The sequence below is a fragment of the Triturus cristatus genome, chromosome 9 (assembly GCF_964204655.1).
Source record: "Triturus cristatus chromosome 9, aTriCri1.1, whole genome shotgun sequence".
In the NCBI taxonomy this organism is placed as follows: Eukaryota; Metazoa; Chordata; class Amphibia; order Caudata; family Salamandridae; genus Triturus; species Triturus cristatus.
The window spans coordinates 1,263,621,212-1,263,648,347 of NC_140592.1; the positions used below are offsets into that span (position 1 = coordinate 1,263,621,212).

Genomic DNA, 27,136 nt, shown 5'->3' on the forward strand with positions numbered 1-27,136 from the left:
TGACCCTGGGCCTGGTTCCACTGTTGTGCTAGGCACTCTTGAAGTGGACGCATGTGGAGTCTTGCATGGGGCACTATGAAGATGCAAGACGCCATCATTCCTATGAGCTTCATAAACACTCTTGCTGGAAGAGAGTGTTGAGGAAGGAATGTTTTGCGTAAGGCTTGAATGCTTGTGATTCTGGCTGAGTTTGGATAGGCAATACCCTTGGAGGTGTCTATAGTGGCCCCGAGATATTGCTTTGTGTGAGATGGTATGAGGTGGGACTTTTGGTAGTTCACCGTGAAGCCTAGCTGGTGGAGCAGTTGGATGGTGCTGTTTGTATGTTGCACACATTGGTCGTAGGACGCGGCTTTTATCAGCCAGTCGTCCAGGTAAGGGAAGACGTGAATGTGTTGACGTCTGAGGTGTGCTGCTACTACTGCTAGGCATTTGGTAAACACCCGTGGTGCGGTGGTGACCCCGAAGGGGAGAACCGTGAATTGGTAATGTTGCCCGTCCACCACGAACCTGAGGTATTTCCTGTGAGAGGGGTGTATTGGAATGTGAAAGTATGCGTCTTTCAGATCCAAGGTTGTGAGAAAGTCTCCCTGGCAGAGGAGTGGGAGGACTTGCTGTAGGGTGACCATGTGAAAATGGTCTGAATGTATGTAGGCATTTAGAGGCCGGAGGTCGAGAATGGGTCTGAGGGTCCCGTCTTTCTTTGGTATTAAAAAATATAGGGAGTAGACCCCTAGATTTTGTTGATTGACGGGGACCTGCTCTATAGCGTGTTTTTGGAGGAGTGAGAGTACCTCTTGTTTGAGCAGTGTGGAATGTTCTTGAGACATTGGACGGTGCCTTGGTGGGATATTGGGTGGGGTAGATGTTAGTTCGAGACAGTACCCTGACCGAATGATTTGGGTCACCCATTTGTCCGATGTTATGGACTCCCATACGTGGATAAAGTTTTGTAGTCTGCCCCCGACCGGAGTGGAATGGTCTGGGGGGAGCGGAGGGGAGTCATTGTGCGGGGGGGGTGGCAGAACGGGTGTTGTTGGTTTTGCCCCTGCCCTTATTGTTGTTACCCCTGTAACCACCTCTCTGATTGCCCTTTGAAAAGGTATTTTGAGGAGGGGACTTGTAGGAGGTAGAGGCGTTATCGGTGGAGGAGCCTCTGCCTGTGCCACGAAAGGACGAGCGTCGAAAGGAACGTTTGGAGGCTTGTGTTTGGAGTGCCCCCATAGACTTTGCTGTGTCTGTGTCTTTCTTCATCTTTTCGAGCGCTTCGTCTACCTTTGGCCCAAAGAGTGTTTCCTGGTCAAAGGGGTGATTGAGTATGGATGCCTGGACTTCAGGCTTGAACCCTGAGATCCTGAGCCAGGCGTGGCGACGAAGAAGGACACTGGTATTTATGGCCCTAGAAGCAGTGTCGGCTGCATCGAGGGCACACTTAATGGAGGTGTTTGTAATTAGTTTACCCTCCTGTATCAGGTCATGAGCCTTGTGCTTGTATTTTTCTGGAAGGTGCTGCATAAGAGCCTCTAGTTCGTCATAGTGTGCTCTATCATATCGCGCAAGCAGTGCTTGTGTGTTTGCAATGCGCCACATGTTTGCAGCTTGGGAGGCGGTGCGTTTACCAGACGCGTCCAGAAGTTTAGATTCTTTGTCTGGCGGTGGGGCATCTCCTGAGGATTGGGAGTTAGCCCGCTTTCTAGCTGTGGAGACAACTAGGGAATCTAGGGGAGCAGGGCCCTTGATGTAAGCAGGGTCTGTGGGTGCCGCCTTATACTTCTTCTCTATTCTAGGGTTCAGTACTCTGGCTCTGACAGGGTCTTTGAACACCTCTGTAGCGTGCTTGGTGACACCCTTAAGCATGGGTAAAATGGAAGTGGATTTGTCTTGTATATCAAATGTATCCAGTAGGAAGTCTTCTTCTACTGGTTCACTGTGCATGTCCACCCCATGGTAGTGTGCTGCTCTCTGCACTAAATGGTGAAACCCTAAGGAGTCCTCTGGAGGAGACGGTCTTGATGGGTATAGGTCGTCCTGAGGTACATTGGGTATATCAGGGTTATTGTAATCCTCCCATGGATCTGGGGTCCCTGGTGGAGTGGGATCCATTGGGGCGTCCGCCGGGTAATTGTCCGGATCCCCATCATCCGGATCTGGGGATGGGGTCGGATCGTAGTGAGGTACAGGTGGCGGAGACCTGTGAGGTGGAGGCGGTGGAGGAGGTGGAGGGGGTAGGGGAGGCGGTGGTGGGGAGGGCACTCTGAGGGGAGAAGTAGCAGAGTCCTTCCGTTTGGGTGGAGGAGGAGGAGCCGGAGCATCAAGGCGTCTTTTCTTGGTAGTTAAAGTCAAAAGCCCAGTCTTTGGATCTTTGGACAAAGTCTTTTGTAAAGGGTCTGGTGTAAACAGAGCCAATGGTGTCGAGTCGTCTGTCGGCACCGGTGATTTCGGAACCGGGGGTTTCGATGGTCTGTGTGCGCCATGCTTTTTTGAGGTCTCCGGGTGTTTCGGCGTCGAATGATGTTTCGGCGCCGGAGCATCGGTGCCGACAGATTTGTGTTTGGTCGGCACCGAGTGTCCAGGCTTCGGCACCGGTGGTTTCGAGTCGAGCTGGATTTTGCAGTCTTCGGTGCCGGATGCTGTTTTTCGGCACCGGGTGTCGGCTGGCTCGATCCCGAGCTGCCATGAGACTTTGGGAGCTTCGACACCGGGCCCGAAGGTGGGGTGATCGAAGTTTTGGTTTTGGTTTTGCCCAGGTCGGCAGGCGAGGGAGTAACCTGAGTCTCTTTGGTTTTCGGCGTGGGGGTAGGAAGGGGCATAGTACTCACGGCCCGCTGCGCTGGTGTAATGTCCTCCACGTCGGAGTCGTCGGCCTCGGAAGCGCTGACGACGTCTTCCTCCTGCTCGGTGTGTGTTTGCCCCGAAGCTTCGGCGTCGTCTCCGAAGATGTCCGGTGGAGCTGCAGAGGATGAGTGCGCCATGGTGCGTCGAGCTCTTCGATCTCGGATGGTCTTCTTCGATCGAAAAGACTTGCAGGCGGGGCAGTCTCTGGCCTCGTGTTCCGGAGAGAGGCAAAGGTTACACACCTGATGGAGGTCGGTGTGGGGAAATTTAGACCCACATTTTGGGCACTTTTTGAACGGAGTCCTTTCCATCGGCCGGGACCGGAGTCGCGGAGGGCCCGAAGGCCGGTGTCGATGTACGGGATGGAGAAAGTGCCGCTTCGAGAGATGAAGATGATGAAGGAACTCGAAGAATCGAGGATTTTCCGTCGAGGCTGGAACCGTAGAAGTTCGAAGCCGGAGCACGAAGTATCACATCCGAGCCCGATGGCGGAAAAAAACAATCTGAGGATGGAGCCGAAGCCCATGCGCAGTACGGACCGAAGGAGGAGTCACCAAACTCGTGACTTCCAAAGACTGTCCAAGAAGAAAAACAAACTGCAAACATCCGGGCCCAACACCAGATGGCGACCTATGCTAAGTGTACAATCTGCAGCTCATATGCCTCGAACATCTGTGTTTCATCAAGCTAGTGGTGGTAAGGAAAGTCAAATGTGAGGTTAGTAAAAACAGGACATGGTCTGGAACAAAGTATTGTGAATGGAGTGTGTGCAAGCACCGGGATGCAGACCGCGAGCCATTGGAAGGGTAGAAGGAGGTCCTATGGAGCACTGGAATGGAGTGTGTGCAAGCACCGGGATACAGACCGTGAGCCATTTGAAGGGTAGAAGGAGGTCCTATGGAGCACTGGAATGGAGTGTGTGCAAGCACCGGGATACAGACCGCGAGCCATTGGACGGGTAGAAGGAGGTCCTATGGAGCACTGGAATGGAGTGTGTGCAAGCACCGGGATACAGACCGCGAGCCATTGGAATGGTAGAAGGAGGTCCTATGGAGCACTGGAATGGAGTGTGTGCAAGCACCGGGATACAGACCGTGAGACATTTGAAGGGTAGAAGGAGGTCCTATGGAGCACTGGAATGGAGTGTGTGCAGGCACCGGGATACAGACCGTGAGACATTTGAAAGGTAGAAGGAGGTCCTATGGAGCACTGGAATGCACAAGTTGCTACCTGGGTGGAATGATTGAGTGTGGCAAATGTGGTCATCAGGTGCGAGGATTTAAGGTAAAATCAAGGTGGCGAAGTAGGGCTGTGGGGAGGTCCTGCCAGTCGACTTGGAGTGGAGGTGCACAATCCATATTGCAGGGGGTTGAATAGGTGCGATGAGAGGTAGAGAGAAATGTAAATATAGTGCTGTAGAGACACTGTGATTGAAGTGAGAAGATCTTGACGATTTTCACTGAATTAGGGTCTAGATTGCACAATTGCAGGTGCACTTGGATTAGGAAAATGTCCTTCTGTGGTAAGGAGAAGTGTGACATCCCACACCTCCCTCACAGTTGATGGCCTTCCCTGCGATTTTCCAGCCAGTGGACTCAACAATCTGCCCAGTACCCAAAGAAGAGGTCTCACACAACCCAAAACGTCCTCTACACGAGGAAGCAGTGCATATCGGAGTCTTACGAGAGCCTTGGTTTGGAGATGGATTACCTGCAGATTGTAGGTGGAGCCTGGAGTATCAAACAAATGCAGAGAAAGTCGCTCGATCGATTCCAGTACAGCGATCAACTTCCGCACCAAAGCAACTGCAGGACTACTGTGGAGAAAACCGATAAATCACTGCAGTGCACGCCACCACTGAGACCATCACACCCAAACTCGGATTGGTGGCTACTTCCTATCATTATCTATGGTAAGGCTGGCTATACCCTAAACATTTGTTTTATTATGGAAAAATAGAATGTTTCCAACACTCAAAGTCCCTCTCAAAACTAAAACTGGAGAATGTTGTATTCAGGGCAACCCGGTGAGGTTTGTGTAGCTCTGCTATTTCGGTCTAGATATGAACAGTCTTTCAGATGCAGGACGGAAGCATGAAGAAGCCACTCTTCCTACCACTCTTCTGAGTTTAAACAAGCAATTTATTGGAAACTAACAGAGGAAAAATTGTAAAAACACATTGGTGTCTTTGGGTGACTGCTCTAATATATAGAAGCGGAGCAAGAAGTTGTCTGGCTTCTGTCTTGACAGAGGTCTGTGACCTTTGGGCACACTTCAGAAGTAAGGGCATTGAGATATCACCATACCTTTCATCGTCTTCATTCTCACTGAATGCTGCCTTGAAGACATTTACTCTCCCCACTAGCTGGCCACAGTCCGGTTTCACATCAGGATCGACGCTCTGAAGAGGGAAAAGAAGGGAGCTCTTAAAATAGCGGTGGAAACAGCACCAAACAAGACCCTGGCGCTCCACTTTCGCTCAGAGTGCCTTGACTTGCCAATCTACGGCACAATGGATGGCCCTGGGCAGAAAGGGCACTTCATTCAAACAAGCAAGTGGTATAAGGTCTGCTCTCTCTCACCAAGGTACTGGCAGATCGCGACACAAGAAAAGAAACAGTCCTGTACTTTCAGTTTTCAAGAATGTACTCCATTTTGAAGTGTGTGTACTTCTTCAGATGAAACAGCTGATATAATTCATGCATTCTCCCAACTACCATATATTCTGTCATTGTCATGAATCAGGAATTTGCAAGATAAAAGGATTATGAGTCGTGCAGGACGCTATCTTGTCAAGCAGCTACCTGAAAACGACAACCAAGAGTGCAACAAAACATGGCCTGGCACCTCTTTTACAACGAACAACCTTAGAGGGAGCGTAAAATAAATAATTCAACTTTGTAGCTCAAAGCCAGTGAGAAGTGCCTTAAGGACCTGAGCCACCTGAAGAATTGGGCGGACTTGCAGCGCAGTCTGGGGTTGAGTCCCATGGGCTCCAGGTAATATCCTAGATCAAGAAATCACCGGCCACATGTCGCTAGTCCTTAAAGTTTCATGGCCTCTCATTATGAAAACTCTAGTATCCAGGTATTTCTGGGTATGCTGATGCCAGTGGATTAACACTGTCCCAGAAGATGGGGAGCCCTAGGTAGACTTACCTCAGCTAGCCCATCGCTAGCTTTTGGTGTTCTTACTAAAGAGCATGGAATAAAACCATTGTGCTTTTCTCAGAAGAATACTCACTGTGCGAAAAACTGTAGCGGATTACTCTTCGCTTTTGATTTATTACCTCTTCCTTTTACCCTTTACATTTAGAAGTGCCGGACCTCTTTGCTACCCTGTATGGAATGGGGTGCAGGGGGTACTGACTTCCCTTCCATTAAAAAACCCATTTCATGATTGTGAGAAAGTGGCTCTGTATACACTGTTCGCAAATAGGTACAGTGTGTACAGAGTCCACGGTCCCCAGGGTTTGACAGAGGCTAAAGTTAGGTATAACCTTACTCTCTGAAGTGGTAGCTTGGTCGAGCAGTAAGGCAGTATCAGAGGACAGTGTAAAGCATTTATTGTACACACTAAGTCAGCAAATGGTCTCACACACTCAAGAACTGAACTCTAGGCCAATGGTTTGTATATAAAAATACATGGTTGTTTTATTTTAGAACCAACAATAGGTATTAAAATATACTTTCTCAGAATGAGATGCTTTAGGTAAATACTTTTGCAATATGCAATTGTCTTTTGTAAATACTGGTTACAGGTTGTTGCAATAGGCAACACAATTTCAAACACAATAATGCATTGAGCTCAATGGAAATTTAAAGTTATTTGCAATAGATTACATTCAGGATTACTTTTGTAACTCCAGGACTGGATCCTAGATTCAGTCCTGGGACAGTTCTTAGAAACAAGTGATAAAAGTCGACTTAGTTACAGTTGTTATTTTTAGGAAATATTTAGCTATTTTAAAAGTTGACAGAAGAAATTTCATAGAAAAACAGTCAATGATTCCCTATGGAAGAAAATTCAAGTTGCAGGTACAGTATGTTCTCGTTACTTTTGTAATACAGTACTGGGTGCCTAGACTCAGTACTGAGACCTCTATCTAAAACAGGTAAGTAATGAATATGCTACTTACCAGTATGCATCTGTTCTTGGCATGTAGGGCTGCTGACATTCATATCTGTGCATAGATCGCCGCCTAGTGTTGGGTCCGGATGTTTGCACGTTGTTGTCCTGGAAGAGTCTTCGAAGTATCCTTGGATAGGTGACTCCTCCCCTGGACTACAGTGCGCATGGGCATCCTCTCCATCCTCAGATTGTTTTTCGCCATTGTGGCAGTGATGGAGTAGATACAGAAAGTGATGACCATGCTATACAGTAATTCTGAGAGCTGCAGCTGCTACAGGCGCCGGGGAGGAGGGAGGGCGATATCAATGTCAGCAGCCCTACATGCCAAGAACAGATGCATACTGGTAAGTAGCATATTCAGTTCGAGGCATGTGGGCTGCTGAATTCATATCTGTGCATAGAATACATAGCAGTGCCCTCTATTAGCGGCGGCTACCAGTGCCAGCTGCAGCGGTCTGAAAAAGTGTTTTGAGAACAGCCTGTCCTACAGCTGCCTGCTGTTTTGACTGCACGTCTACACAATAGTGTTTTGTAAATGTGTGTGTAGTGGACCATGTGGCTGCTCTGCATATATCATGCAGGGGAATATTTCCTAGAAAAGCCATGGAAGCCCCCAACTTGCGTGTTGAGTGGGCTCGTGGTGGAATAGTTAATGTGCGTTTTGCCTTTTGATAACAGATTTGAATACACTTAACTATCCATCTGGCTATCCCTGCTTTGGAGATGGCGTTACCTTTGTGGTGCGGGGCAAAGGCAACGAACAGTTGTTTCGTCTTCCTGAAGGGTTTAGTCCTGTCGATGTAGTACATGAGGGCCCTCCGTACATCTAGTGTATGTAGTGCCCTTTCTGCGACAGTTTGTGGGTTTTGGAAGAAAACGGGCAGTTCAATAGTTTGATTCATGTGGAACTGCGATATTACTTTGGGCATGAATTTGGGGTTGGTACGTAGTACGACCCTGTTGGCGTGAACCTGTATGAATGGCTCTTGAACGGTTAGTGCCTGGAGTTCACTAACTCTTCTTAAGGAAGTGATCGCTACCAGGAAGGCTACTTTCCAGGTAAGGAATTGAATCTCGCATGAGTGTAGAGGTTCAAAGGGTGGACCCATCAGGCGTGTGAGGACCAAGTTGAGGTTCCACATTGGAGCCGGTGGGTGGCTTGGTGGAATGACTCGTTTGAGTCCCTCCAAGAATGCTTTGATGGCAGGCACTCTGAATAGTGAGAGGTGCTGCCTGGTTTGCAGATAGGCTGATATTGCGGTCAAATGGACACGTATAGAGGTGTACGCCAGATTGCATCGGTATAGGTGTAAGAGGTAACAGATGATGTTTTGGATGGATGCGTTCAGCGGGTTAATGTCATTATTACCGCAATAAATGACGAACCTTTTCCATTTGGCTGCATAGCAAGCCCTTGTAGTGGGTCTCCTGGCCTCCTTGATGATGTCCATACAGTCAGGTGGCAGGTTGAGATAGCCAAACTCTAGGACTTCAGGAGCCAGATCGCCAGGTTCAGCTGTTGCGGATCTGGGTGCTGAATCTCTCCATGGTTCTGCGTCAAATGCGCGGGTTTGATCCGCAGCCTTTGATGCGGCACCACGGAAAGTTCGAGGAAGGTGGTGTACCACGGCTGGCGTGCCCACGTTGGAGCAACTAGGACGAGTGTCAGGGAGTGTTGTCTGAGTTTGCGAGCCACCAGCGGTATCAACGGCGCTGGGGGAAAAGCGTACGCAAATCTGCCGGACCAGTTCATCCATATCACATTGCCCTGCGACTGCGGATGTGGGAACCTGGCGGCGAAGCTTTGGCATCTCTGGATGACCCCACTGCTGGAAGTACGGTTGGAGTACTGATGGGTGTAACTCCCACTCGTGCATCTGGTGGCTGTGTCTGCTGAGCAGATCCGCCATCTGGTTGTCCTTGCCAGGGAGGTGTTCCGCCATGAGGAACATGTTCCTCTGAATGGCCCACTTCCACATGCTCTGAGCCAGATGAGACAACTGTGGAGAGTGTGTTCCTCCCTGCTTCTGTATGTAGTACATTGCGGTCATGTTGTCCGTCCGGATCAACACGACCTTGTTGCATAGATGTACTTTGAATGCCTTCATGGCCAGGAAGATTGCCATCAGTTCCAGAAGGTTGATGTGCATCTTCTTTTGTTGTGTCGTCCATAGGCCCTGCACTGTGTAGTGGAGTACATGAGCTCCCCATCCCTGGAGAGACGCGTCCGCTGTCAGTACTATCTGTGGGACAGGCTCTTGGAATGGTCGGCCCTTGCAAAGGTTTTGTGGATTCCACCAATGCAGAGAGTTGTATGCCCGACCGCTCACCAACACTAGGTCTTTCAACTGTCCTTCAGCCTGATTTCACTGACGTGCTAGGCACTCCTGAAGCGGGCGCATATGTAATCTCGCGTGCGGGACTATGAAGATGCAGGAGGCCATCATGCCTATCAACTGCATAAACACTCGCGCTGGAAGTGAGTGATTGGGTTTGAACTTGGAGATCAGCAGATGTATGCTGTGGATCTTCACTAAATTTGGCTGAGCTGTGGCCGCCAGAGTGTCTATAGTCGCACCTAGGTACTGTTGTACGTGTGCGGGCTGGAGATGGGACTTTGGGTAATTCAGTGAGAATCCCAGACTGTGGAGGAGGTGAATGGTGCGGGACATGTGGCTGGCACATTGCTGGGCTGACTTCGCTTGAACGAGCCAGTCGTCTAGGTAGGGGTAGACGTGTATATGCTGCCTCCGTAGATGTGCTGCCACCGTAGCTAGGCCCTGGGTGCTGTTGTCACGCCGAAGGGAAGGACTTTGAATTGATAGTGCTGCCCCTGAACAGTGAACCTGAGGTATTTTTTGTGTGAGGGGTGGATGGGTATGTGGAAATACGCATCCTTGAGGTCCAGTGTGGCTAGGAAGTCTCCCTGCTTGAGAAGCGGAAGGACTTGCTGTAGAGTGAGCATGTGAAAGTGCTCTGAAAGAATGTACTGGTTCAGGGGTCTCAGGTCTAATATAGGTCTGAGTGACCCGTCCTTTTGTGGAATTAGGAAGTAGAGGGAGTACACCCCCGTACCCTGCTCGTGGATGGGTACGACCTCTATAGCGCCTTTTAGAAGCATACTTTGCACCTCTTTCTGTAAGAGCGTTAAGTGCTCTGAGGACATAGGACGGTTTCTTGGTGGTATTGTGGGTGGAGTGGAGGTTAACTCCAGACAGTAACCGTATTTTACAATATCTTTGACCCACCTGTCCGTGGTGATGGAGTTCCACGTGGACAGGAACCTTTGTAGCCTTCCCCCGACAGGTGTTATGTGGTCGGGAGGAAGGGAGAGGGCGTCACTGCTTGTTCTTGGGGGAGGACCTGGTGTTGCCGTAGCCGCGTCCTCTGCCCTTTGTACTGGAGCCACGATATCCACCCCGGGTGTTTTTATCGTAGGTGGTCTGTGTATTGCCTTTGTTATAGGTTTGTTGTGACCCCTGTCCTCTACCTGCTCCCTTGTTTCCGGGGCGACGAAAGGAGCCGCTCCGAAAGGACTGAGTTTGGAGAGCGCCCATGGACTTTGCAGTGTCCGTGTCCTTTTTTATCTTTTCAAGGGTGGTGTCAACCTCTGGCCCGAATAGATAGTCGGGGTTGACAGGCTGGTTGAGTATATTGTTTTGTACCTCAGGCTTGAATCCTGAGATTCGTAACCAGGCATGTCGTCGCAGCATGACGCTTGTGTTTATGGCCCTGGCAGCCGTGTCTGCAGCATCTAGTGCACACTTGATGGAAGCATTCGTGAGTAGCTGTCCTTCTCTGATGAGCATTTCTGCGCCTTCCTTGAACTGGTCAGGGAGATGTTGGAATATTTGCTCGAGTGTGTCATAGTGCGCTCTATCATAGCGAGCAAGGAGCGCTTGAGTGTTGGCTATGCGCCATATGTTGGCTGCTTGGGCGGCAACTCTCCTGCCAGAGGTCTCTAACACCTTGGACTCTTTGTCCGGGGGAGGAGCGTCACCTGTCGTTTGCGAGTGTGCCCTCTTGCGAGCATTCGCTACGACAATGGAGTCTAGTGGTAATTGTCCTCTGATGTAAGTAGGGTCCCCAGGTGCTGATCGGTATTTCTTATCAATCCTGGGGTTTATCACTCGTGCCCTGGTGGGTTCCTTGAAAATGTCCTTGGCTGGTTTGAGGACTCCTTTCAACATGGGCAGAGTCTTTACATGCCGTTCTGAGGATGCGAAAGTGTCCATAAGAAAGTCATCTTCGACGGTGTCAGAGTGAAGCTGCACCCCATGGTTATTGGCAGCACGTTCAATAAGAGCGTTGAAGGCTGCAGTATCCTCTGTGGGAGATGTTTTTGCCCCATAGAGTTGTGGGTCCTGTGCATCGAGAGGTGCACCTGGGTCTACCGGGTCGCCCCAAGTGTGATCAGGGTCCTGCAGGTCATCAGGGTCTGTGTCTCCATGGTAGGGGACTTGGTCATCCATGTAATCCTCCAACGCATCCGTGTCGGAACGTGTGGGGGAGAATAGTTGTGGATCCTGGTAGGATGAGTGAAAAGGTTCATAAAGGAGAGGTTCTGATTCTACAGGCAGCTTCCTTTTTAGTGGGATCCTGAAAGGGTCCAACGGTGGTTCCGAAGTTATCCTTCGCTCGTGGAGAATCATCCTGCCAGTGTTGGCGTCGACACGTGACGGAGACGTCTCAGCAGGTGTAATCGTAGTCTGGGTGACCCGTGTCCTGAGTTGGAACATTTTCGGGATTGTTGACGGAGGCAAGCCAAAGGTAATGTTGGCTGGCACCGAAGAGGCTGCCGGAGCTTCGATCGGACCGGAACCCGACGGGTCCTGGAGGGCAGCCTTGGTTTTGCTGCTTTGTGTCGCACCAGGTCGTCCTTGGAGCGCCTTTGAGGCTTTGGCACCGACCAGGTTCGTAGAGGCGGCCGTGGACTTTTTCGGTGCCGGTGGTTCATCGAGTCGAGGTGCGGAGATGACCGTCGACGTCTTCGATGCGTGAGGCTTTGGTGTCGTCGAGGGAGCGATGCGAGACGCAGCAGGCGGCGCAGCCCTCGGTGTCAGTGGCGTCGGTGCCGGGAGCCGAGTAGGTTTGTCGGCGCCGAAGGCCTTTTTCCGTTTATCGACTCCGACGTCGCCCGCTTCAAGTTCGGCACCGAAGTCTCTCTTGGTGCGGTCGGTGTCGAGGCGTCGCGCTGGCGTCGAAGGCGTGGAAGGCCTCGATCCGACCAGCGCCACTTTCGGTTTCGGTTTCGTTGGAACCGGAGCAGCTTTCGGTTTCGGTTTTATGGAAGGGAAACCAGCTGGTTTAAGCGGTAATGGCTGCCGCTGGATGTCCGAGGCCGGGCCCGAGGGCGGGGCCGAAGAACTGCGGGATGGGTCTCGGGTAAGGCCCGAAGGCGATCCCTCGACCGGAGCCATAGGCCGTGGAACTGGGCCTTCTTCGGTCTGAACAGGTAGGCCTTGTTCATCATTGGAGCTACTCTCTTCGGCCCCTAAGGCCTCCTCGTCGTCTCCTACCTCGGTGTCGTCTTCACCTCTGTGGAAGAGTGATTCGTCGACTTCGTCCGATCCGGATCCGTGTTCGGAAACGGGACTGGAGGGTAAGACTTCCAATTCTTCGACGTCTTCGGCCTCGTTGAAGATGTCTGCTGGGGCCGGTGCCGCGTGCTGCGCCTCGAGTCTCGCCGCTCGTCGATTCCGTAGAGTCTTTTTTGAACGGAACCGGGCACAGGCCATGCATGTCGATTCGTCGTGGTCCGGCGAAAGGCATTTGTTGCACACCGGATGGACGTCGATGTGTGGGTACTTCGCATTGCATACCGGACACCTCTTGAATGGCGTCCTCGATTCCATCGTCGAAGTAGACGATGAACAGGTAAATGCGAAAAAAGTCGGTGCTGAAAGTTAGTAAACTAACAAGGTTGTATCGAAAACCGATCGATAAACAGTACCGACGCGAACTAAAGGCCTTTTGGCCTCGACAAAATATTTTCCTAACTTGAGCTAAGATAGCACATCCGAACCCAATGGCGGAAAAAAACAATCTGAGGATGGAGAGGATGCCCATGCGCACTGTAGTCCAGGGGAGGAGTCACCTATCCAAGGATACTTCGAAGACTCTTCCAGGACAACAACGTGCAAACATCCGGACCCAACACTAGGCGGCGATCTATGCACAGATATGAATTCAGCAGCCCACATGCCTCGAACTTGCGTGTTCACAGTTAGCACGATTTTTAAAGAATATTTAAAATTTGCAAAAATCGACACTTAGAAGAAATTTCACAGAAAAACAGTCAATGGTTTCCTATGGAAGAAAATCGGGTTACTGGTAAGTACGGTTGAGAATATTTTTCAGGGTCAGTGCTGGGCACCAAGATCCAGCACTGGGATCTCTCCTAAAAGCAGGTGAGTATTTTCGTTTTCGTTACTCGGCAGATTTTTGGGTAATATTTTAAGTTTTAGAAACTCCACACTTGGAAGAAATTTCAGAAGAAACCAGTCAATGTTACCCTATGGAGAATATTGAGTTATCGGCTGTTGGGTAAGTACTCGACTGGAAGAGCTAAGGTTTTGGGCACAGACTCCGGGGTCTCCCAGGGTCAGGTAGGTACAGTTGTTACACCCTCAGTGGCACAGGGGCAGCCGGGTGCAGAGTGACTTAGGCCCAATGTTATCCTATTGGAGGCAGGGGGGCCTTGGTTGGTGGCTGCTGACTAGCAGGCCACGCGGCTGTGGGAGATGTGCTCCTGGTCACTTGCTCAGAGCAAATGGGGAAGTAGATAGGTGAAGAGGTTACACTGCCAGGGCCACTCAGGCGGCTGGGTGCAGGGTGCTTTTGAGCCTTTGGGCGCTCAATTGATTTCAAAGGGAAAGCTCCTGGTTGGAAAAAGACTGCAAGCTCGGGGGCGAAGATTCTTCAGGTGCCAACACCACTTCGAGAGGTAAGTTGGGTAGTTGGAGGATAGGTAGGTACCCAGGAGTTGGGCACAGGAGGCCGCAGGGCGCCGGGGTGCCTTTTGGTGTCGGGATATCTTACCCTCTGTTGATCGCGGTTGGGGGGGTACCTTGTTCTGAGGCTGCAGGCGTCATCAGGAGCGTCGAGGGAAGTCCTTGGGTGCCGGACTCGGGGTCACAGTCGCCGGGGGGTCGTCCTCGTGGTCTTTGTTCACTCCGGCACAGGCCAGGCTTGGCGGGTGCAGAGTGTGCAGGGTTCGCGGTTCCGGGCTGATGCCAGGGATTAGAAGCTGATTTTGAGCAGAGCTTCTGCTCATGGGAGTCCCAGGTGCTTAGAGCCAAAAGGTAGCCAGGTCCTCTGGGGTTTGTGAGGTTGCTGGTCACAAGAGGTGCCGGGATGTAGCAGGACTAGGTTTGAGGGTCGACTGGCCGGTAGGGCTGGGGCCAAAGCAGTTGGTGTCTTCCTCTTCTTAGCAGCTGCACGGCAGGTCTTCTTTCTTCTTGCTCTTCTTTGTATTTTGGGATCTGGGGAAGGAAGGTTCAGGGTGCCCCTAAATACTAGATTTAGGGGCATTACAGGTAGGTAAAGGGCAGGGACCAATGGGTCCCTGTCCTGGGGTGGGTACACCCCCTATTCTGCCACTCTCCTGAGGGAGGGGGGCAGTAGCCTAGTCCTGATTGGGTAGGGCCTCCCATCTACAAGATGGCGAGCGCCCGGAGATGTGCTTCACCTCGCCTCCCCCACCTGAGGGGTGGGGTTGGCAGGCTGGCACATCCCCTGTCCTTATTTGGAGTTTCCGGCCAGGCTTACCGCCAGAGTGGGGGCTGCAAGTGGCCTGGGGAAGCTCACAGAGGCGGCATGCCTTTGAAGCTTCCCCCCGTCCATCCTGCGGGAGGAGACCTAGCACCTCGCCCAGGATGTGCATTGTTGCAGGCCCAGGAGAGCAGGGGCTCTCCTTCCCAGGGGTCCAGCAACATGTCTGCTGTGTGGCAGACTAGGCAGCCTCTCAGACCAGACGTGGATTGTAGGTTAGGTTTCAGGGGGCATCTCTAAGATACCCTCTGTGGTGCTTGGTACATTAAATCCCACACTGGCATTAGTGTGGGTTTAATGTGCTGAGAAGTTTGATAACAAACTTCTCAGTCTTCAGTTTTGCCATTATGGTGCTGTGGAGTTCGTGTTTGATGAGCACTCAGCACCATGTACTCTTAAATGGCAGCACTGAACTTACAGTGCCCAGGAATGGACCTAGGTACTGTAGGGGCACAGGGCTCCTGCTCCTGTGCCCACACCACTGGCATAGGGCACCCAGCTAGAGGGGTGGCTGATGTATCCCAGGGCAGAGTAGGTGGTGGGCATGGCACACAGGGATGTGTGCCATGTTGACTCGTTGTTTTGTCTTGTACCCAGACACTCAGCCTGCAAGGGCAGTGTGTGTGTGTTAGGGTACAGGGCCTCTAAGAGTGGCACAATGGGTGCTGCAGCCTTTAGAGGTCTTCCCTGGTCACAAGGCCCTGGGTACCTAGGGTACCATTTACCAGGGGCTGACATGTGGCCAGGGTTGGCCAATTTGGGTTTGAGGTTTTTGTAGGGAAGGAACATAGGCCCTGGGCACCTGATTGGCAGGAGTCCAGGGCACACTCGGTCAAAGTACATTCAGCATTGGCAGGAGTCCAGGGCACACTCGATCAAAGTACATTCAGCAATTCAGCAAAAAGTGGGGGCATACCGTGCAAGAAAGCTGGCACATTCTCACAATGATTTAGTTAATTCTTCACTTATTTCTACCTTTTGGTCTGCATTATCCTTAACCACTATTACTTGAATGTACACTTCACAAATTCTTTCATCATTGTTGGCTCCATAATTTACCAGATAAAAAGTTTAATCATTCAATTAAATACGCCATCTGTGGCCGGCAGAGATCGCTTTGAAACATGTTCAGGGACTTAACGTTATAGATCACCTTGAAATCAGATGTCTAGTTTAGTGGGGCGCTTATAATGCACTAGATTTATGCTTCTTCCCCATATCACTGGTGCACATTGGAAAAGACAGTCAAGTGACACTTGTAGTTTAAATAGCTCTTATGTAAGTGGGCATTTCAGGTGTGGGTTTTGTCTATTTTTATGGGATCCTTTTTGCCCATTCAGCCAACAAGGCTGAGCCCAAATAACCTCACTTCAGCCAGAGACCATCCAAAGAAGAAAGGCTTGGAAGACACAGAGTTGAAAGCAACATTTCCTCTGTCTGGCGCCAAGCCCCATTGATGGGGCAGGTAGAAAAGAATTATAGTAAAAATAATCAGAGCAAAAGACATCCTCTATTGAATGCGCTCTACCCGAATCCTAGGAGAGATCTCTCACAGTCATATGCCACGTAGACGCTAGAGCAGTTGTAGCTCCGGTCCACCAAGTGCTAGCACATAGTACTTTCAGCAGAGCATTATCAGTTCGACTGCTCGGTTAGTGAAAGTCTGGTTATTCTTGTAGCCCTTAACGTACATTCTGTTTACTGAGTGTGGCTCTATATCGAACCGCTAGTTTTCGTTACCCTGAGAGAGCCAAGTGTGGAAAGAGTACCATGTCTATTCAAATGGAGTCCACCAGAGGTAAACAGGACCCGCTATGGATACTGCCCAGTAGGCCGAGCAATGGTAACTGAAATGCATTAGAACACAACCCTCCACATTCAACCTATATCAATGCGCTGAAGAGGTGAGCGCAGACAATACTGCAGAGAGGACACCCGGGCATTGTGTAGAGTACAGGCAGAGATCCAGAGCACATGCTCCTTGCTGTGCATCAGTGAATACTAGATGGGGGCATATTTGGGGGATATCTCTATATCTATCTCTCAGACCAGGCTCTGGTAATGAGAGGTGCGGAAGAGACATTTTAGTATCTGTTGACCTCATAGCTCAGCTACTATTTAAAGACGTGAGACTGGCTGCAGCAGACAGATACTACCTGTGGTACTCACTCTCCCATCTGTCCAGCTCAGAAGGGAGGCCCAGCATCCTCCTGCAGCTGCATTGCAGTCCTCACTATGCCCCTGCTATGCAACAGGTTTACAACATTTAAGGCATTGAATAGCTACACTGTACTCTCTAATCTCTGTGAGGAGGGAATGCACTAGTTCGGTGCTGCACCATGGTAAACACTAGCCTCTAAGTCATGCTCTCCAGTTATATTTTTTAAGGCAGTGAGGAAGGACTACCCCAACATGCTGAAGCATCAAGGTATTCACTTGCCCAACCAAAATATGCTGAAATGTATGTTATACAAAGGATGGTGTACAGGAGAAACAAGGGTCACCCTACTCACAAGGAACCTGGGTATAGATTATATATCAAAAAACAATGTGAATAATTAATGCATACTGACTAGAAGTATGTCACAACTTGCCACTTGTATTTATAGGTTCTAATTTCACTTGGGACACCTTACACCTTTCTATTTTTACTTCAATTTTCTATATAAAGAATTTTGCATTTTATTCATTTGGTTGTTTGAATTTTCTTTTCTCTTTTTCGTTTGTGCATCTCCTCCCATAACTATTGCCATTGTGCCCAACGATTACCATTATCAGAAATACCATTGTTACTGCTTCACTTTTCCCACAGGTACCATTGTGTTTTGATATATACAAAGAATGCCGAACTGAGTGAGCCACGGTGTAGTCAACTTGTTTAAAATCGGGAGTGCGGCCTACGCCAGCCTGCTGCACCGTTATGCTCTACACCATTCGTGCCATGATGTACACCTCCATGGTTTAAAACCGTGCAACTGAGGAGCCCTTCTATGCTGCTGCACCACAGCACTCTCAGTGCCACCCCAAGCCACACTTCTCTTGTTTACCGTAGTGCGGAGGTCCTGCATAGACTTGCTGCTGCACAGTACCCAAGCCACGCTGAAGACATATGCGATTTACAGTAGCGTGGAGGGCTACGATGCGGAGTGCCATTGAGCTCCCTATGTAACCCCATCCAGACTAACAGACACATTTTATGCTCTGAAGAGGGCCTACACCACCCTACTTCTGCCCTACAGCGCTCACGTGGCACCGGCTACATTGAACACTTACGTTATTTAAAGCAGTGAGGAGGGCCTGCACCAGCCCGCTGCTGCACATTTCATAGGGAGATATCGTATTTTCATCCTTCAACAACACAATGAGATTCTCCAAAGCAGTCTTCATCAGGTCCCTCCAGGTGTTTTCTCCTTCGATGATCTGTAAAATGAGAAGCTTTAAAACTAGATGCAGGAGAGGAACCAACACCAAAGCTAAATGTAGACAATGGTCCCAATATTTCCCAAATTACAGAAAATGTAGGGTTACCAGAGCAAGAAGTGGACAAAGCGGCCAATCCTGACTGCCATCCAATTAAGAGTTTAAACTGAGATACAGGAAAGGACTAAGTAGCTCTACCTAACCAACCAGGGGGCTTCTATCACAAGTAATAGCTTAAAAAACAAAACTGGTGACAACACTTGCGCTTACGGCCGAAATACATAGCGACGGCGGCCCATTTAGACCGATCAACAAAAACCCACTGAACTCTGGGTTCTTCAGGGAGGCAAAACTCACAGGATCTAAACAAGTTCAAAGTCAGTCAAGTTTGGGGGAGGAACTGGGTAAATGACCAGAACATTTTGTGAAATGGTGAATGATGCAGCAGGTGATCAAGGAAGCAGCACAGTTCTCAAAGAGCCAAATGCAATGCAACTCACTTTGGAACACGGCGTTCCAACTGCGTGTGAACAGTAAGAGTACAGCACCCTGAGCGGCACAGAGGCTATAATGAAAACATCGCTAGGCGTGTGTCCGCAGGAGTGGCTTACATTTCATCTAATACATCCCCAATCTCTAGGACAGCAATAGTTTGGAGCGCCATTCTCTAACACGTCCAGTCCCCAGAATACTCACCTGCCGGTTGGTGTGCAGTTCCCAAGCGGATTCCAGCTGAGTCGCAATATTCCTTAACGTCACCACCACACCCCGAGGCATGCTCTCAACTGCCTTAAAGTGATCATCGTATAAGTCTCTCGCTGTGGCTCGAACCTGAGTGTCAGAAAAAGATATTAACAAGTCAGGATACAGCATACAGGGAGGTCTTTTAAGGTACACTAGGCTGATGAGCCCTACAATCTTGGCAAAACATCCCATTTACCTGAACACAAGACACTTCCTATTCAATTCCTCTTCCGCACCCTCCATGGTGATTGAAATCATTGACCCTCGAAGATCAAAACATCAAATCAATCAAGACAGACTTTGTTTTGCTTTTGTCTGGTAAAAAAACAAATCCCTATTCAAGTTCCACCTTTCCTCCTTTGGCTTGCTCTTAGAATTGTGATCTATTTATGTGAGCTCACTCTGCAACAAGAGCTCGGCCTGCTCAGCTCCAGGTGACCCCCCTTCTTGCACCTGTGTTCAGGTGGTACATTGAAGGTAGCTCTGGACAAGGTCTAATGGAAGTTGGCTCTTGAGTTCTTTGGTTCTGGCGTACCATAATCTAACCATTGATAGCTCTGCGAATACAGCTGTCACATTAGCAAAGATAACTTTTTCTTGCACTCTGCTGGACTTTTAATTATGTTACCGATGTTTTTCACCACGCTTATTTGATATTATAGAACACTGCATGACGCCTAGCTCTGGTTTCATACTTCTTGGAGAAAGATTCAAAAGTCTTAATTGAAAAAATGAAGCAACATGATCTAGTTATCTTCTCTTTGGTTTTGCAGCATTGTTTACAGTCTGTGTTTTGTGAGCACATGGTACCAATTGGGCAGGATTAGGCCAAGCCACTTTCCACAGGCTTACAGACTGCTAAATCTGATTGTAGCAGCAATAGGATGGATCATCTATGATACCAACACTCCTACTCGAAACACAAGTCACACAAATGACAAAACTAAAGTCTGTATGCCAAGTCACACTATAACAGCGTCATTCACTGGGGGAACCTTAACCTAGGTAAACACAGAAACACAATAAGTCTCAGAAAAAAATCAGTCCATGGTTACATCAGCACCAAATAATGGCCAACAAAAACAAAGAGACCAAAATCTGAATTACTGAATGCGAATTATAGATTCATTGGGCCAATCACTGAAAACAAATACAGGTATGCATATGCTCACTACTGATCTGACCAAGGGGGAGCTAGCATGAAAGAGCAACAAAGGCCTTTAAAGGATGTATCTGTAGCACAACCCATGTGGCTGTAAATTAAAATGAACGCCCTTGGGGCTCGTGCAGAAAGGGAGCGTCGTATTTCAAGGTACCTTCAAAAACAGATGCTTTTACTGTTAACGGATTTCACAGCTGTAAGGGTCTTTCCAGAGTCTTGACAGATGTTAGTGGTCCTTAAAGCGCCAGGATGCTCCGTGCGGAGTGACAGCTTGCGCTTAATAAATGCCAATTTACATTTAAAGTTTTGAAATGTTTATTGTTCTAAGATCTCTGCTTCCAGGGTGGGAGCAGCGCGCCATAGTGTTTCTAGGAAATGCAAGCTGCGTCCAATGGACGGAGAGACATCATTCCCTCCTCCTAAAGGTTGACCCCAAACTGTAGGCTCAAGCTACCTGACAGGCAGTGTGAGAAAGTGCCGTCCTTCTTGCATGGTATGCCCCCACTTTTAGCTGAATTGCTGAATGTACTTTGACTGAGTGTGCCCTGGACTCCTGCCAATCAGGTGCCCAGGGCCTATGTTCCTTCCCTAAAACAAACAAAACCAAAATTGGCAAACCCTGGCCACATGTCAGCCCCTGGTAAATGGTACCCTAGGTACCCAGGGCCTTGTGACCAGGGAAGGCCTCTAAGGGCTGCAGCACTCATTGTGCCACCCTTAGAGGCCCTGTACCCTTACACACACACACTGCCTTTGCAGGCTGAGTGTTTGGGTGCAAGACAAAAATAAAGTCGACATGACACACATCCCTCTGAGCCATGACCATCACCTACACTGCCATGGCATACATCAGCCACACCTCTAGCTGGGTGCCTTATGCCAATGGTGTGGGCACAGGAGCAGGAGCCCTGTGCCCCTACAGTACCCATGTCCATTCCTGAGCACTGTAAGTGCAGTGCTGCCATTTAAGAGTACATGGTGCTGACAGCGCGTCAAACACGAACTCCACAGCACCATAATGGCAAAACTGAAGACTGAGAAGTTTGGTATCAAACTTCTCAGCACATTAAGTCCCACACTGGCATCTGTGTGGGTTTAATGTACCAAGCACCCCAGAGGGCATCTTAGAGATGCCCCCTTAAACCTAACCTACAATCCACGTCTGCTCTGAGGCTGCCACACAGCAGACATGTTGCTGGACCCCTGGGTAGGAGAGCCCCAGCTCTCCTGGGCCTGCAACAATGCACATCCTGGGCGAGGTGCTAAATCTCCTCCCGCAGGATGGGCAGGGGGAAGCTTCAAAGGCATGCCGCATCTGTGAGCTTCCCCAGGCCACTGCAACCCCCCACTCTGGCGGGAATCTTTGGCCAGAAACCCCAAATAATGACAGGGGATGTGCCAGCCTGCCAACCCCACCCCTCAGGTGGGGAGGCGAGGTGAAGCACATCTCCGGGCTCTCGCCATCTTGAAGATGGGAAGTCCTACCCTATTAGGACTAGGCTACTGCCCTCCTCCCACAGGAGAGCGGCAGGATAGGGGGTGTACCCACCCCAGGACAGGGACCCATTGGTCCCTGCCCTCCACCTACCTGTAACATCCCTAAATCTAGTATTTAGGGGCACCCTGAACCTTCCTTCCCCAGATTCCAGATTCCAAAATACAAAGAAGAGCAAGAAGAAAGAAGACCTGCCCTACAGCTGCTAAGAAGAGGAAGACACCAACTGCTTTGGCCCCAGCCCTACCGGCCTGTCGACCCTCGTACCTGCTCCTGCTCCAACCCGGCATCTCTTGTGGCCAGCAACCTCACAAACCCCGGAGGACCTGGCTACCTTTTGGCTCTAAGCCCCTGGGACTCCCATGAGTAGAGGCTCTACTCAAAACCTACCTCTAATCCCTGGCAGCAGCCCGGAACCGCGAACACAGCACTCTCTGCACCTGCCAAGCCTGGCCAGTGCCGGAGTGAACAAAGACCCCGAGGACGACCCCACGGCGACTGTGACCCCGAGTCCGGCACCCAAGGACCTCCCTCGACACTCCTGAAGAAGCCTGCAGCCTCAGAACAAGGTGCCCCCCCAACCGCGATCAACAGAGGGTAAGATTTCCCGACACCAAAAGGCACCGCTGCACGCGGCGCCCGCGGCCCCTTGTGCCCAATCCCGGGGTACCTACGGACCTCTCCCTGGCTTCATTGCTTGCCGCCAGTGGCCAGCGGCTTCCCCGTCTTCGGTCGGGTGATTGGGAGGGTCTGGAGGTCCCCATCTCTCCTGAGGAGATTGGCGATGCGATAGGGCGCACGTCCGCGGGGAAGACCCCGGGACCTGACGGCTTTCCCCAGGAGTTTTATGCCACCTATAAAGAACACCTGGTGCCGCGGTTGGGTGCTCTCTACGCGGAAGCGGTCGAGCGAGGCTCCTTCCCGCCGGAAGCCGACACTGCCACAATTGTGGTCCTGCCCAAGTCCACGCCGCCTCCTCGTGATAGGTCGGCCTACCGGCCGATCTCCCTTATTAATACAGATATTAAAATTTACGCGGCGGTCCTGGCCCAAAGGCTCCGGCCCTTCTTGGCGGACTTGGTGCATTCGGACCAATGCGGCTTTATGCCGGACCGGGGCACTCGCCACTGCCTTCGTCGCCTTCACGTGGCCTTGGCTCACCGTCACCGCCTATCTCCATATCTCACTCTCCTGCTCGCTGATTTTGAAAAGGCCTTTGACTCTGTCGGGTGGGCCTACCTCTTTGAGGTCCTGACCCACATGGGTTTCGGCCCCAAGTTTGTTGGCATGGTGCGAGTCCTTTACGCGCGCCCCCGCGCCAGAGTGTTGGTCAACGGGGCACTGTCGAGACCATTCCGGATCGGACGGGGAACACGGCAGGGGTGCCCGCTGTCGCCCCTCCTCTTTGCTCTCGCAATGGAACCCCTTGCTGTCTTGATCCGAACGGATCCTCTCCTTCGGGGCTGGGAGTGGCCGGGTCTACCATCGGACAAGATAGCCCTCTACGCGGACGACGTTCTACTGTACCTTAGTGACCCGGCGTGTTCAGGCCCCCGTGCGCTCTATCTCCTAGGCCACTTTGGCCGCGCGTCCGGCCTCTACTTAAACCCGCGGAAGTCGGTTCTTGTGCCCCTACACCCCTCCCGGGAGTGTTTTGATTGGCAGGACGCGATTCCCCTCCGTCGGTTGTCCTTCAAATATCTGGGCATTTGGGTCTCCCTTCTCCCGGAGCTGAGCTGGGCTCTTAACGTGACCCCCCTGGTCAAGAAGGCCAAGGTCGATCTGGCGCGATGGCAATCGCTCCCGCTCAATCCGCTGGGGAGGGTAGCACTATACAAAATGATGATTCTCCCCCGGTTTCTTTATGTACTGCAAAACACTCCTGTGTCCTTCCCACGGCCTTGGTTTCGCGAGCTGGATGGGTTGGCGGCCAGGTTTCTTTGGGGTGGTGGGAGACCGCGGCTGGCCCTGTCGACCTGTCGCCTGCCCACCTTTGATGGGGGGCTGGGCATGACCAATCTCTACCTCTATTACTTGGCCACCCGTCTTCTGGTCATCCACGACTGGTTTGGGGGGGATGGTCCGATCCGGCCTATAGGGTGGAATTAGGGGACCTGGGTTTCTCCTGCATTCAGGACCGCCTGTACGGTGCCCCCGTCCCTGCCTCCTGCCCAGACATCACTAAGGCGGTCTTCCTGGCTTGGCGGGCGGCGCTTCGCCATACCCGGTGGACCGGGAGACTGACTCGTGCCACTCCCCTTTGGCATGGGACGTGGATGCGGGACGTTGCGGGCCTGGAGGGTTTCAGGTCCTGGGACTTGCTCGGCGTCTCCCAGCTGGGGGACGTCTGGCGGGGGGGGGGCGCATGTGCTCCTACTCGGAACTGCAGGCGCGCTTCTCCCTTCACTCCTCTCAATTTTACAGGTACCTTCAACTGCGGCACGCCATACGCCTCTACACCCCTCTGGACATTAGGCTGCCGGATCACAGCCCCCCGGAGGCTCAGGTCCTGCTGGGTAACCTGGGGCGGGGGGGCATCTCCCGAATACATCGTTCCCTTATTAATAATACCCCCATGGTCCGGGAGGGCTTGAAGGCACGATGGGAGGAATGGGTGGGTCCCCTGGACGAGGTTGACTGGTGGGACGCCCTTATGGCCCCCAGGCTGGTGACTGCCTCCGCCAAATTGAGGCTTATCCAAATTTATTACCTGCATACAGCCTACCTCACACCGGCTCGTCTACACCGGGCGGGCCTCTCCGCTGTGGCAGCTTGCCCCCGCTGCGGTTTTGACCCGGCTGATTTCATTCACATGGTGTGGTCTTGTCCGGACTTGGGGGGTTACTGGGGGGGCATAGAGGCAGATCTTACGGAGGTCTTGGGATGGGTGGTGCCACATAACCCTCGGCACACCCTTCTGGGCATCACTGAGGGCCTGGACGGCACGCGCGCAGAGAAGCTTTTCCTCATGACTGCATTCATGGTGGCGAAAAGGGATATAGCAGCGGCTTGGAAGCACCCACAACCGCCTAGCTTGGCCAAATGGAGCACGGGAGTGGACTGGTGTGCGGCACAGGAGCGAACCCTTTATCAGGCGAGGGGCTGTCTTAAAAAATACCGTAGGGTCTGGGGGAAATGGCTGGGCAATGTGCTCTGATTCTGTGGTCGGGGGGGGTGGCGGGGGGGGCTTTGGGTGGGGGCGGGCGGATGGTATGCTTTTATGTCACGTGCTTGTAACTTGGTGGTTCGTCAGGCTCAATGTTTTTTCTGTTGTTTCACGCAAAACAATGTTTATCAAAAAAAACAATGAAAACATGAACATCAGCCCCATACATGTTGCTTTACAAACACAAAATAAACAAAAATAAACCGTAAAAAAGTCAATGTATTTTCTCCAATTCCCGACCCAGAATTACAAACCATTTTAATTAACATAAGAAATCAAACCCGTCTTCAACACTACTTCACTTATATTCTGCATTGGGTGAAAGCGAAGTGCACTGAATAACATGGAGTTCTTTTACGTGCCAGTGAATCGGCCCAGATGGGCAATTCTTGAGCAATTTAAATGCGGAAAAATTTTGGACTTCATTTCTTCGACGTGATGAATTAAACTTTGGTTATAAAGAAGCTAATAAAAAATGGATTGATTTTGACAATAATAAAGGGTACGAGTGATTGCGTTTCTCAAATGTGTATACAGCTGTGCAACTCTTCTGTGGGACGGGACGTACGTGCCATAAAACAGTGTCTTTAATACTATAGCGCAAAGGAACGGAGCGCTAAAATAAGTGCATGCACGCTAAACTGGACTAAATGGATGAACTTTGAAGTAAGGCAAATGAATAGGTGTGCTTCAGACTTTCAGATTCAGTGTTTAAAAGGAGCACAGAAACTGGCTCAGTGTCTGATGATCTTGACTGCGATCATAAGTGAGTTCTCACTGAAGGGGAGGCTTGTTAAAAGTGAACACTACTGAGTTAGGCGGTGAATGTGCACAATACAAAACTCAGCAATTTTAGGTACCTAATGGATTGGTACCAGAATTAGGCAAAATCCAAATTGTGTTGCAGAACAGGCAGGCATCTGCCTCTAAACAAAGTTGGAAAAGCAGACAATACATGCATAATTTCAGGACACACACACACCCCTCACCACCCCCAGTAGGCTAAGCTCCTCGAAGGTGGTTTCAAAAACAGAAGGCACAATTTCTTTAGCAGGCATGAGGAGCGGCATATAAGCTTTTTCAGAAACTGTGTGGTGTAAATTGGAACGGTAGCTCAGTGGGTAGATCCTACTTCTAAAAACTGTGTGTAATTTAAAACTGACAGGTGTGATTATAGCCTTTCACAACAGTGAGGTCAATAAAACAAATAGCTAATGATTTTATTTTTTTTTTTTAAAGAGTCTTATAGCGCAAACTTGACCCAAAGATATCAGTTATCTTTACATGAGCACCAGTTTCGTTACAGATGGACACATTCATTTTTTGTTAAGCTCAGGGAGATGAAGTGATTTGCCCAGAATCACAGGATGTTGAGCGTCCCTTCCGAGACTCGAACCGGGTTCCCCAGCTTCGAGGTCGACCGCTCTAGCCGTAAGGCTACATCCTCTCTCCAAAAGATGGTTCAATGTGGGCTGTTCACATAAAAACAGTTACACCAGCATTGCTCATTTGATGATATCAGATCTACCTTTGCTGGGGCACAGCTGGCAGAAAGTCCACTCAGTTGTTCCTTCATTCCTCTTTGCATTGGGGTTAGAAACACGCTAGAACTGTGAAAGTCTGGTAATTTAAGTACGTCTCTGCTTTATGTCAGGAGTAAACACATCAACCACCACAACAGCACTTTCAGAGCGAGGTCTTAGGATATTTGCAGATTTAACTGCAGCTGGAAATGGCCAAAGAGTCCTCACTGACTGGCATTGCTGAAGGAGGGCAACCTCCCAGGCCAGTGCAGATTGACGCCACTCTCATGTAGCCAACACCACTATATGCCACCATCAGAATGCGGGAAGCAGCCATCCACAATAATCCCCATGATTACCTTCTGCTTGATTTTCTCAGACTTGGACTTCAGTTTCCGGCCCCTTTTACCAGTCCAACCGGTCACAAACTCTGATCCTGTGAAGTGAGGGAAAGAGGAGGTTACTTACAAAAATATACTAAAGACTTTCTGTTAAATCAGAAACCCCAACATCTTTGAGTGTCCAGTTCTGGAAGCCCTCCCAAGTCAGTCTTTCCAGGAAAGGAGGCTTCATGTGGAGAGTAGTGCCAAGTCAAAGGCAACCTTCTACAACACTGAAAGATTCACAAGGAGCACAGTGTCGCATTAGGGAGGCTTCACATTTAGTTGGTGTGAGAAAGTGCCAACTTTCTTGCATGGTATGCCCCCACTTTTTGCTGAATTGCTGATGTACTTTGACTGAGTGTGCCCTGGGCTCTGGCCAATCAGGTACCCAGGGCCTGTGTTCCTTCCCTAAAACTGCATGACAGCCTAAACCCAATTGGCATCTCTGGCCACGTCAGCCCCTGGTAAATGGTACCCTAGGTACCCAGGGCATTGTGACCAGAG

The 27,136-nt window shown here is 50.5% G+C and overlaps 1 protein-coding gene across 13 annotated transcripts in view; it reads right to left on the bottom strand.

Annotated features, from left to right (window-relative positions):
* HECTD1 (HECT domain E3 ubiquitin protein ligase 1) overlaps window positions 1–27,136 on the bottom strand; it is a 559,621-nt gene that overhangs the window by 261,268 nt on the left and 271,217 nt on the right. For 10 of the 13 annotated variants that reach the window (XM_085627398.1, XM_085627397.1, XM_085627393.1 and 7 more), the window contains exons 15-19: window positions 26,609–26,685; window positions 18,856–18,990; window positions 18,013–18,159; window positions 5,142–5,236; window positions 4,546–4,651 (exon numbers count right to left, since the gene is read on the bottom strand). In XM_085627398.1, coding sequence (XP_085483524.1) covers window positions 4,546–4,651; window positions 5,142–5,236; window positions 18,013–18,159; window positions 18,856–18,990; window positions 26,609–26,685 — 560 coding nt within the window. The remainder of the gene's footprint in view (window positions 1–4,545; window positions 4,652–5,141; window positions 5,237–18,012; window positions 18,160–18,855; window positions 18,991–26,608; window positions 26,686–27,136) is intronic. The other 3 variants (XM_085627391.1, XM_085627395.1, XM_085627387.1) reach the window with 1 other exon arrangement.